Source organism: Sinocyclocheilus grahami, unplaced genomic scaffold, assembly GCF_001515645.1.
Source record: "Sinocyclocheilus grahami isolate Dianchi unplaced genomic scaffold, SAMN03320097.WGS_v1.1 scaffold1116.1, whole genome shotgun sequence".
NCBI classification, from domain to species: domain Eukaryota; kingdom Metazoa; phylum Chordata; class Actinopteri; order Cypriniformes; family Cyprinidae; genus Sinocyclocheilus; species Sinocyclocheilus grahami.
The window spans coordinates 9067-22155 of NW_015506295.1; the positions used below are offsets into that span (position 1 = coordinate 9067).

Below are 13089 nucleotides of genomic sequence, written 5' to 3' on the forward strand. Positions count from 1 at the left end.
ACTTTGTTTCAGTTTTACCAGTCTGTTTGTATATCTGTTTCTCTTCAGATGTATTGAGAGTAAACTTTAAATTGTAAATGAAAGTAATATATCTTAATTGGTTAAGCTGGACTACACCCTTATAGATGAGCCTATAATGGAGCCTAAGGTCCCGATCAGACAGAATGTTTTTCTTTTTTTTTTTATTAGTGAGAGGCGCCTTTTTTTAATTGTTTTCTATTGGCAGTGAGCGTTTTTTGCATTTTAGCCACCTGCTGCGCCTCGTGTTTTTGTAGGAGTGCTCTGAGTGCTGAAAAATCTATTCTGAGCAGGAAAACCCCCGACATCTTTTTTTTTTTCCCATTGTGAGAGGCGGACCTTCCGTTGTGTGACGGAAGTTTTCAGTTGCTTGGTACATCCGGAGACTGAAATGATGGAGGAGAAACTTGTGCTGGCTGTCACGGGTCACGCGGAGCTGTATTTTTTTAAAGTTTCTGCTAATATGACAGTTTACTTAACAGCAAACCAAAGATTTTAGAGCACTCGTGCTATAATCCTTGATTACAGGACACCTGATTTGGTCGTTGCCTAGCAACATAAAAACACCCTGCAGCGCACTGCTCTTTTCTAAATTAAAAAAAGCAAAGTTCCTTTAAGACCAGTAATTTCACTCGGCAGCCATCTTTGAAACGCCTCTCAGGCATGCAAGTGCAGCTCCTATCTCTTTGAACGGGGAAGGATCAAATTGTAAACTGTTCACCAAGCTTAAGATTAAATTTCATATTTGAAATCACCAATGAAATCAGACAACTGTCTCATAAATATTGTTTCTTTTGCTCAAATAGCGTCAAAAAAAGCATATTTTTCAGGCTAGATCAGCCAGTGCACATGCGCAGTCCTGAGCACACGTCTCCGAACCTGACTGTTTCTATAGCAACCGGGACTTCTAACGGCAGCTGCAATGACGCGATGATTTTACCCATTACCATTGGCTCTTTTACACAGAAGGCGGGGCTTCCTTCAATAGAGCGGCCATATTGAGTGTTGCATTTTTTTCCCCCATTCAAAACTATACCAGTGACACGTCTTGGGTATTCTGTAGTCTTTGAAATAAGTCGAACAAAAAAAAGGCAGTGCCGTGCGCCTCACTTTATCAAACTTGAAAAAACGTGTTCTGTCTGATCAGGTCCTGAGCCTTTTTTTTTTTTTTTCAATGGAAACAATTACACTGATATGAACAATTATGCTGATACTATGTTAATAATAGAATACAACAGCACATTTGGCTATATGAATTTTTCCTGTGTAGTTTAAGATGAAAATGTGTAATAGTTAAAGTTGACAATGAATGTGTGATCATTAGACAGAACACATCGGTCTAAGATTTATTTTTTACTCTTTCTTTCTCTACTTTCAGAGAGAAAACATCGAACACATTTCATTCAAACAACACACATAATGATGATTAACAAAAGAACTCTTCAACAAGTCGTTGTGTTTGTCAGTGTCGCCAGCACTATCTGTATAGTTCTCTTCTGTCAAACGTCTACCAGGAGTTTTCTCACAGATGCATGTGTCTGTAACTGCGCAATGGATTCGGAAGGTCTTTTGTGGTTTTCTCAACGATATAAACCCTCTGCTAACGTGACACTTAACACCAAGAGCAGCCCACTGGATTTCCACACCTATTGGTGGTGGAAGGTAAGGACAAGTCTCTTCAGTCTGAATCACAGTGTGTAACAGTAGCTGTGCTCTTTATTAATCCGGCACTGAGGTCCTCTGTGGTAGGCCTATAGCCTGTTCATTGGACTTGGGGGTTTTATCTAAAACTATTTTAAACAGCAGGCTAATTCTTTTTGAATTATTATATTTACACATTCATAGAGTGCATTTGAGGTACATATTTTTAAAATATGTGTGCTCCCTCAAACTTGAACCCATGACCTAGGTATTGCTAGCATCTGAACTACAGGAACACTTTTTTGCATACAATTGGCATATGCTGGTTATGTATGTTTTGACGCTGGTTTAAGATGGTCCTTTGCTGGTTTAAACTGGTCCTTTGCTGGTTTATGCTGGTCCTTTGCTGGTTTAAACTGGTCCTTTGCTGGTTTATACTGGTCCTTTGTCAGCACATGACCTGTATAAACCAGCAAAAGGACCAGCTTAAACCAGCATCCCAGCGTCAAAACATACCTAACCAGTTTTTTTCAACAGGGCAGGCAAGTCAATGCTCTTGTGTATCATATGTCACAAAATGATAATGCAATTCCGTGAGTATAGTAATAGATCAAATATTGTATAAGAGTTGTTGTGTCCTCGCTGGCATGCAGGTTCAAGTCTGGCTGGCGCTCATAGCCTGTCACTTCTTCCCTATTGCCCTCTGATTATCCTGTAGATAATATTAGGGCAAAAAGCCCATAAAAGAGAAGTTTCACGATTCAGTACTGTTAAAAACTTTCATTTATTAGTCCCCCTGTTCAAGTGGAGATGAAAAAGGCTTCATGAATCTAAATGTGTTTGTTGCTTGTTGAAAATGTCACCAATTTCAGTCTAAATGCTGGAAACACCACAAGGTACTCTGAGCTCTCGGCTCACCAGGAAACTGAAGGTGTCTGACGTCACACAGTAAACAGCACACTGCCTCCCCAACATACAAAGACAGCGCAGAATAAGTCCCGCCTTCTAAATAAAAGAGCCAATCGCCTATTAGTGAAGACATTATCTCAGTCTAGCTGCTCTTAGAAGCTCTGCTTTGCATAGAAACATTTCCTTGAAAGGGACTTTGCTTGCTCTGTTTGGTGCAATGAAAGATGTACTGTTACATCACTGTATACATATGACATGTCAGTCTCTTTTGATTTTGTGAAATGTATAACAGCACAACAATAATCACTTTTACATGTAACTCCTAATTTTGTCACATTGTTTTCAAATGTTTAACAGAGTCTACAAAATGAATCAACTGTAGCCGACTACAAAAAAGTGGTGGAGGTGTTGTTTTCCCTCTTCCCAGATAAAGATCACTACTCCGACGCCAGTCCCAGCCGCTGCAGAACCTGTGCTGTAGTGGGCAACTCGGGCAACCTCATCGGATCCCATTATGGTGCGCTCATAGATTCACAAGACTTCGTTATAAGGTACTAAATGAGCCAACTGTCACAGAAAACAGACAATGCTAATTTGGCCAACACTGTGGCATAAATTGTAAATTTGCATCTGCTAAAATAAGTACTGCTTGTTTTCTTTAAAAAAAACAACAACACTAGCTTCTCTAATCTTTTTGTATTCTATCTGTTTTCTTTTTATTTATTATACAATAAAAAAAAACAACCTTGCTACGTGTACTGCGTTAAGCTAACTGAGACTTGTTATAGCACTTGCATATTATTGCTCCTTTGTTGATTTTGATTGCTTCCATTGTCCTCATTTGTAAGTTGATTTGGATAAAAGTGTCTGCTAAATGACTAAATGTAATGTAAATGTAAAGGTAAATGTAATAAATAATCTTATCATATACCCAAACTTTGTACAGGTATATCTGTGTATTTTTATCTCAGGATGAATGAGGGCCCAACAAAAGGTTTTGAGCAGGACGTGGGGTCTAAGACCACTCACCGTGTCATCTACCCCGAGAGCGCTGTGGACATGGATGAGACGACTCACCTCATTCTGTTGCCCTTTAAGATTCTGGATCTGCAGTGGCTCATCAGCATCTTCACCACCAGACACATTGATCTGTGAGATCTGTTCCTCATGTTTCTCACCTTTACATTAACAACTTCTGTTGTTGGATGTTGCTGGCAGTTTTTGAGGGGTGGCTGACAAAAAAGTTTTTTTTTTTCTGCAAAGTACAGTTTTGAAGAAAAACAACTCATTTTGCATCAACATCATGCATTTCTTACCTCAGCCACCAGAGCTCTCTAGTTATAGCTGGGATCTTTATGATAATCTCCATAACTGTTCTCAGTAGAAGCAACTAGTCACAACTAAACAATGGCCATGTTTGGAATGGAATACCAGCTTATAACTTAGTGAACACTGGAGTGGTTTAAAAACCTCTGTTGTAATCTAAACTGTTTTGGTGAGCTTAAAGGAATAGTTCAACCAAAAAAATTTAAATTCTATAATTTTTTCCCCTTAAAACTCGTATCATTCAACACACAACTTTTTATTTTTATTTTATTTATTTTTTTTTTTTTTGTGAAGGCCGTGATTTGTGAAGAATATTCTGGCCACTCTTTTATATACTATGATAGAAAATGAGAACTGGGGCTGTCAAGCTTCAAAATACCATAAAAGAACCATAACAGCGGTTCATATGACATCTTCTGAAACCAATTTTGTGTCACAATCAGTCAAAATGTTGACTGGTGAAGAGAGAAGAAGTGATGTCCGATTCATGAACAAATTGTTTTAATTGTAAATTAATCCATTGATCCAAGTTCACAAAACCAGTCCAAATGACTCAGAAATCAGATGGAATTTAATTCTTGAGTCAACTCAAAGCCCACTGGAGGAAAAGACTTCAAATCAGAAGACTTGGAAAATAGTGATTTGGACCTCGTTTACTATAATATTATGGTATACTTTTGCATCCTTTTTAAATCTTTCTTATTTTATTAATTGTAATTGAATGAAAAAGAAAAATCAATGCATTATTCCAAATGAAATGTACAATTTTTACGTCAAATGGAGATTTTTGGTTTATTTACCAGCATTCTTCTTAACCTTCAATGATTTTTAGGAGTCAAGCTCTGAAAACGTTAATTTGACTAGAAACACCAGAGACCGCATATAAAGCATTGTTTCATTGAGTCGGGTGAGATTTCTGCATTCAGCAAAAGGTGGATAGGATTGCACACTATGACATCATTTTTGGTGAGCTTGATGTGACCAAGTACAACATGTTCCTGGATCAAGGTTTAGGTTTAGGAGTGGGGATTGAGTTAAGTCTGTATTTTTGGACAGTAATGTTGATCCAGGAACATGTCTTACTTGGCAAAATCACGGCGACCATCAAACATAGTATGCATCTATAATTTAATACAATCGATTAATTAATGACAATTAACAATGTCATATATATATATATATACATTATATTAATTTTTTATATATTTTTTATATTGGATCGAATTAAACTTTTTCTTTTTTTTACATTTATTCTCAGGACATACACGTATGTGAAACCATCAATTAAAGCAGACAGGAATAAGGTAGGCATAATTGACGTCATCCATCCATGATTTTCTGCCCCCAGTGTTTCTGTTTTCACTTCCTGTGTTTAGTTACTGTTTCCTCTTCTACCTTGTTTGTTGTCATAATGATTAATTGGCTCCACCCCCTTGTTAACTCTTGTATTTATACCCCTGTGTTTGCCCTGTTCAGTGTCAGTCTTTGTTTCCTGGTGTATGCTCCTGTCCTGTTCGTCATTGGTCACGTGATTTCTAAGTTAACAATACAAGCCTCGAATTGAGGCTTCATCTGGCACGCTAATTTATTCTCGACACAAGCTCCGACGCCTCGGTTCGAATGTCACATCACTAGTTCCTGCATCAAGGTATTAATACTATCGAGGATTATACTGCCCAGTTTTGTGCTTATGCTAACTGTTTGGACTGGAAGGATGCTGTTTTAAAGGACTTTTATTGTTACGGACTAAATTAACCTCTGAGATCAATCTTGCCTAGTAGGAATAATCAACTGACATCACAACAATACATAGACTTTGCACTTTATGATGTTTTATTACCAAGGTTCGGGAGGAGCATGATCAGATAATCAACCAATTCAGCACAGGTGGAGCTCGTTTAGTTAATCATCTTAACTAGCACAATACGTATATATACAGGCAAATTGCCTCTGTCCCACGACAGTTTTCCAGCATTCGTTTCGCTCCGTTTACCATTATATCACAGACTCAACTTTCCCGTCCAACAACGAGACTTGTACTGGTGATTTTTTTTCCGGATCCTCCACCGCAATCTGCCAGCCCCAGGATCACTCCTTCTCCGCCTGAGCCCCAGGCTTCATCGCGGGCGCCGCTCTGCTCAATCAGCCACACACTCACCACAACACCGAGGCCTAACCTCACCTCCACCCGCGAGACTTCTAACTTCTTCCCCGGCCTCCTATCATTTGGCTGTGCCAACAATTCTTCTGAGCGGAAAAAGTGGACAGTATTTAAGCTCGCAAGGCCCCAAACTCACATCGCTCGACATCACCATCATCCTGCACAAGACCCGGATCTCCTCAAGCATTGAGTCGCAGCGGCAGGCCTTCAACGAGCCTGGGCCACGCCCCAGATCTCACCGCAGCTTTCTGCTTCGGCTCAGCCTTTCACCGTGACTCTTCGCGGCCGTGTGCCGTATGCAGCCGGCCCTCCAGCTCCTGTAACAGACGTTAGCGCGAGGCTGCCTCTGCTAGCGATGCAGGCCACCAGTGTTCCTAGCTAATTTTTAGTTAGAGTCACTGAAACGCAGGTTGTTTGTTGCTAAAAGTTGTTAAATGACATAGTAACATCATTGGAATTGATGCCATTGTGTAACAATGACGAAAAACTATATAGAATGCACACTGAAATTACTTGCATTTTTTGTGTTAATCTTCACCAACATTTTACTGTATTTTAAATTACACATTGCACTTTAATAGATGGATAGATAAGATGGTTAAGTTCAATTTTCGAGATAAGATTAACTGTGTACCTAAATGATTAACAATTATAGGTACAATCTAACAACTAAGGTGTATCATAAATAAACAATTATTGAACAAGTGCAGCTAGCAACTTAATTCACATGTGATGAGTGTACTGCTAGGCACCTCTCTCCAAGTCTTTACCAGCTGACGTGCTGCTTGGCTGGCTGTTTCAATACTTTCTTCTTTTTGTGTGGTTAAGAGCAACACCTCTGCCCATCCCATCAAATACTGTCGCCTCGGAGCCACCACCAGCGGCTCACAACATCCGAGCACAGATCCTGGTCATTTTCAGCCTTTTCGCTGCCCCCAACCTCTAATTTTTTTCCGCAAAGGCACATTGGAGTGGCTACTAGGAAAATTCTCAGGTAAAAAAACGCCTTATAATCGATCTGTCTGCCCCGCGTAACTCCCCGTTTTCAAGCATAAACACTTTGGTTCCTCTTGATGAATTTTCTCTCAAATAGCAGGATATTGATTATGAGATCGATATGATAAAAATCGTGGGTCATGGCATTTGGCTGGCCAAAGTCGACATCACCTCAGCTTTCGAAGCGATGCCTATCCATCCGGCACTCATTCGGGGTACGCTGGCACAGGAAATTCTATTTTCGCTGTATGTTTAACTTTCGGATGCAAAGCAGCCCCAAGATTTTTGACACGTTACCAGAAGCGGTTTGTTGGATTTGTCGAACAATTGAGCAATTCCCCACCTCATTCACCCTCTCGATGACTTTCTAATCATCCCACCTCTCGACGCCATCCCAGCTGTGCATATCCCTACAGTTCAAAAAGTTTTCTGAGCTCGGAGTTCCCATCACCCAGAGGCAGATGGGGGGGGGGGCTCTCCCTTCAGATGCAGTGAGTCTGCTCCAGAGCCCATTCCAGTCCATGAATCAGTCCATGAGCCTGCTCCAGTCCATGAACGTGCGCCACGTGTGAGTTCCCTACCTGTCCCGTTTCGACTACTGAAGTCATCCTTGAGCATCTAGCCTGTCCTGTTTTGACCATAGTGGTCACCTGTGAACTCTCAGTCTGCCAAGGAGGCCGTTTTTGAACTCTCTGTCTGTCCTGTCATGGCCAAGGAGGCCATCCTTGAGCTCTTCACCTGTCCAATTACGACCAAGGAAGTTGTCTCTGATCTCTTAGCCCAGTGATCCTCAAATCTGGCTCCCGAGATCCACTTTCCTGCAGAGTTTAGCTCTAACCCTAATCAAACACACCTGAGTTTGCTTATCAATGTCTTCAAGATCATTAGAAAATCACAGCTAGGTTTGTTTGATTAGGGTTGGAACTAAACTCTGCAGGAAAGTGGATCTCGCGAGCCAGATTTGAGGATCACTGTCTTAGCCCATCCTTTTGCAGTCAAGGAGGCTATCCCTGAATCCCTTGTCTGTTCTGTTGCAGACAAGGAGGCCATATCTGAATTCTCAGCCTGCATTGTCACGCCCCAAGATGCCGTCTCTGTACTCTCTATCTGCCTTGATGCAATCGCAGAGGTCGTACATGAACTTCCCATCAACCTGAAACATCTGGCTGGTCCAGTTATTTCAGTCTTTGTTTTCTGGTGTATGCTTCTGTCCCGTGTTTCTGGTTCTTGTCCCTGTGTTAGTTCTTCATTTATACTCTTAATAAATCCTACTGCAAGTGGATCCTCCACCTTGTGTTCTTCAATGCGTTTCTTAAATAAATAAATGCACTGCAATCACTAAAACAAATAACTTTATTGACCATGTCTCTGTTACATCTGGCCAGAGAACTTCATCTACATCACAACATATATTCTCACGAGCCATGCATCGTGGGAAAAAATGGCGTGAATGTTGAATCCATCCTTGACAAGCTTCTGCCTCAACATCTCCACAGGCCTCTTCCATTGCTTGAAGAAGGTTCACTTGGTTGTAAGGGTTGTGATCATGCACTTTCCATCTCCAAGAGGTGAAGTACTCCTCAATTGGATTCAGGAAAGGAGAATATGGAGGAAGGAACACCATTCTGAAATGTGGGTGATGTTCAAACCACTCTTGCACCAATGCTGAATGATGAAATTGGACACTGTCCCAGATAACTACAAAACTTCACTCCATTTGCTCCTGATCGACCTGCTGTATTGAATTGGCCCAATGCTGCATTGTATGCCACATGCTCATTGTGGTTGAAATTGCGGCACACATGGTGATGTTGCCTCCTCGTTGTCCAGGGGCATTAACTATGGCACAATGGCCAATCACATTCCTTCCTCGTTTCCTTTTTTGTTGTTGTTGTTGAGATTAAAGCCAGCTTCATCAAAATACAGGTACTCATAATGAGTTCCACTGTTATTCAACTCCAAAAAAGAAAACAGATGTTGCCGAACATTGAATTCTCCCCCTTTCACACAGCACTATCAGAGATGAATGAATTTTTCCAGAGTGTAATAGTATATGGACATACAGTATAATGTCCAGGAAATACATATCTTTGTTTTTTACAGTAAAAGTGCAGTGACTGTGTGGCTTTCACATACCTGAACAAACTGGAATCGCAACTCCTTCACTCTATCGAAGTGAAGATCACGATCATTTGTGGCAAGACTGCATTGGTGAATATTATGAAATAATTGATTGTCCTGTATTATTCTTTGCTGAATTTCTTTGAGGCGGATGGTGTTGTTCTGGACCACAATGTCAACAATGACATGTTCTTGTTCATTTGAAAATAGTCTTGTTTGTCCACCTAAATGTTCAATTCTGAAAAAAATGTGAGCAATTAGAAACATTTACACTAGAGGATTAGAACTATAAATAGCCTCCTGAGAACCAGAAATAAAAAGCTTTGTGAATTTAGTATTTTATTTTAGTCCTGGTGTCCTCTATAGTGGACATGAAACAGGACATAAAATGAAATTATGTCCTGTTTCATAACAGAAGGTCATATTTTGATTTGAAACCCCATAACATTTTCCTGAGATGGTGATTTATGACAAACAATTTGAAAATGAATCAGATTTAAATTATAATTACAAACTATTATCATATTTCCATAAGGATGTACAATTGTATCACTAAATTAATGTCAGCCATTTTTAAAAACCAAGGAGAGGGAGTGGTCATGGTGAAACATCCAGTCATTTGGTATCTCTGGAAAGCCCTGAATGTGCTCTGTACAGGACATCCAGACTTAAAACTGTGACATGTGAGGTCTCAGAGAAATTCACTCAAATATAATGTCCACTACAGAGGCAAAAACTCCATAGCTGGGTCTCAGGAGGATAGACAAGGCTCTAGACTGTACTCATAGAACCAGAATGGTATAGTTTCTTACTGCTTTTCCCTCTGATAATTGAAGCTACTGTGGATCGGTTTATGTTTGGCTGAACTCTCTGGCCAGCTTTTCCCAAGGAGATACCATAATTTATAACATGGTCAATCAGGGTGGCTCTGATTTCATTTGAAACCCGTCTGTACCCTCTACCTCTCCTCCCTCCCCTTCCACCCTGCAGACCTCTTCCTCTTTGTTCATGTCTTCTTACAATTTCTTCTCTTCCCAACATACCATTGCCGTCCAATCTACCTATCTCTTCTCCCTCTACTCCTCTACCAATTATTCTTTCTTCTTCTCTTCTTACACCCTCTCCTTCTCTCCCCTCACCTCCTACCTCTTCCACTGTTCTTCTCTCTCTCAGTACACCCCTGCCTTCCTTTACCCACTCCACCACCTCTCACTCTTACACCTCTTCCTGTTCCCCTTCTCATTCTTGCCCTTGTTCTTATATATATATATGTATCCTTTTTTTTAGGGGTGTGCGCATATTCTGTACGCATGTGTACCGAACAAATACAGCATTGTTTTAACCACTGCATCATCTCTTCCTCTTTACTGCTAGTTTTAAACATGAATGAACATCTCATGCCTCGTGTAATCGCTCAATCAGTGTTTCAACCGCGGAAAGACGGCAATAAAACAGCTTGTAAACAAAACGTCACATAACATTTCATTTCCCTCAGGCAGTCATCAGTGTCTACAGCTCGTTAGTGCGCGATTAATGAAGTCTAGAGAAGAGCATTTCACGAAATATTAGACTATATACTCATATTTTACTCTACCTGTTAGTGATGTCTTAATTATTTAATGTTTAAATACATCTGTTAAGAAACGACTTGTGAGAGGCACTGGGTAAATTAATATATTTCAACAACAAATATAACTTTTATAATTAATAAAAACTGCATTATGTGTAATTTACATGTTTGCATACATTTTATTTTTTTTTAAGTTGAGTGTTGCTTGTTATAAAAAAAAAAAAGTAATTAAATTTAAGTCTGGGCTCTGTTGTTAACTGTAACCTTATAGTAGGACTAATGTAAAAGGGCTCATTTGAGCATAAGCCGAGGTAGATTTTTATCCCTAAGACTATTTTAATTATAACTGAATTTATTTAAAGAAAGAGAAATTTGTTCAGTACGCCACTGTTTAATTAAAAAAAAATATATATAAGTTTAGTTTCCCCCCCCTCCCCTGCTGTACTGAAACGTGACATCAAAACCGAGGTACCGAACCTTTTTTTTTTTTTTTTTTTTTCCTTTTTTTTTTTTTTTTTTTTTTGCCTTTTTTCTTTTCTGTTTTTATAATTGTTGTAATTGAGATAAATGTGTAAACAATTAGGAAATCTGCATTTCCTGTGTTGTTTGTGTTACTAACTCAGCAGTTATCAATTTGGGCTAATTGTGTAAAACCAAGAAATAAAGTTGCAATTTTTTTTTCTTCTGAAGTTTTGGTTGGCTGTATGAACTATTGAGAAAACATTTGAGAATCCTGTGTACAGTGTTTTGAGAAAATTATGGATGCCATTTGTAATTTATATAGAATGAATGAAAACTGACAATCTGTTTAGGACAATTACAAAGTGTTCAGATCATTGTGTTAACTGTTTTGAGAGCAGTGACCTAAGTTTGGAGAAATGTGTCAAATCAATTGAGAAAACTGTAAATGCAGAAATGGCAAACTTACTATTATTGAGAAACATTTGCAGATTTATCCCACATGACTGTTCTGTTTGCTCTTTTGAGGTGATGATCCTCCATCCTGCATTTATGAAATATATCTATGAGAGCTGGCTGCAGAGTAATGGAGGATATCCTTCCACTGGCTTCATATCTCTTATATTCGCCCTGCACATCTGTGATGAGGTGAGAAGCACTGAGTGAATCTTTCCTCCTATCTTTTGGAATAGGAGAAAGTCATTTAATTTCCAAAATGTAAACGCATCAGTCCCTAGCATGGTTAGAGATTTAGAAACATCAAGGGCCATACTTGTATTTTATTCTGCCTCTGATTAAACAGCTGAGGTTTGGTTTAAATACAAAGGCAAATGATACGTAGTTAAATACTTTGGCAGTGGTGCCTTAACAAAACAGTAATGAATGTGCATTACATTAACATTACATTTACATTTAGTCATTTAGCAGATGCTTTTACCCAAAGCGACTTACAAATGAGGACAATGGAAACAATCAAAATCAACAAAAGAGCAATGATATGCAAGTACTATAACAAGTCTCAGTTAGCTTAACGCAGTACACGTAGTAAGGGTTTTTCTTAATTATATAATAAATAAAAAGGAAACAGATAGAATAGAAAAAGAATAGAGCAAAGCTAGTGTTTGATACCTTTTTTGCTTTTGTTAACTGTATAATAAATAAAAAGAAAACAAATAGATAGAATACAAAAAGATTAGAGAAGCTAGTATTTTTTTTTTAAAGAAAACAAGCAGTTAGTAAATGAATAAAGTGCAAGTCTAAAAGGTGCTAGAGTTAGAGGGTCAAATAAAGATTAATTCATGACAATTAATAGACTGTATTAATGTAAGGCTTTGTTTAATGTAAGGATTCCTCTCTCGTAGGTCAGCGTGTTTGGGTTTGGACCTACAAAAGATGGAGTTTGGCATCATTACTTTGACGATTTTAGCAGTGACTCTAATGGAGGCCCTCATGATGGAGGCTCTGAGGGCGAAGTGATCTCTCAACTCCATCAGAAACACAGAATTACGACGTATAAAGGGTGGGAATAAAGCATAAAGCTTGAAATAGGAGTGTGTCATTATAATCAGTAATTATGTCCCCACTGGATGCAACAAATGCCTCGTTTGTAATGGGTTTTAATGTTTTTGTCTCGTCGCTCCGGCCGGACAGGGCATCACAGTATGGTGAGGGGCGTAACATTTCCGTCTGACACTTGAGGTATTCGGCCAATCACAACACACTGGATAGCTGGCCAATCACAGCACACCTCGCTTTTCAGACCGATGAGCTTTGTAAAAATCTACGCGTTTCAGAAAGGCGGGGCATAGAGGAGAAACAATAATGTACAGTATGTGGAAAATAATGTGTTTTTTAACCTTAAACCACATAAACATATTTCATTACATCA

The 13089-nt window shown here is 39.2% G+C and overlaps 1 protein-coding gene across 1 annotated transcript; it reads left to right on the top strand.

The window, feature by feature from the left end:
• Nucleotides 1-1399: 1399 nt before the first annotated feature.
• On the top strand, nt 1400-12762 carry LOC107566946 (CMP-N-acetylneuraminate-beta-galactosamide-alpha-2,3-sialyltransferase 1-like). The gene is made up of 6 exons (XM_016252520.1): nt 1400-1680; nt 2926-3119; nt 3540-3719; nt 5153-5198; nt 11730-11849; nt 12563-12762. The coding sequence occupies exons 1-6, from the start codon at nt 1438-1440 to the stop codon at nt 12728-12730; spliced, it is 951 nt and encodes a 316-aa protein (XP_016108006.1). The 5' UTR covers nt 1400-1437; the 3' UTR covers nt 12731-12762.
• The last annotated feature ends 327 nt before the right edge of the window (nt 12763-13089 follow it).

Excerpts from the sequence above, each read along its gene's own strand:
- LOC107566946 (XM_016252520.1), top strand. The coding sequence starts at position 1,438 with ATGATGATTAACAAAAGAACTCTTCAACAAGTCGTTGTGTTTGTCAGT. Across the intron at positions 5,199-11,729 it reads TTAAAGCAGACAGGAATAAG|GTGATGATCCTCCATCCTGC; the intron begins GTAGGCATAATT and ends TGCTCTTTTGAG. Across the intron at positions 11,850-12,562 it reads CCCTGCACATCTGTGATGAG|GTCAGCGTGTTTGGGTTTGG; the intron begins GTGAGAAGCACT and ends CCTCTCTCGTAG.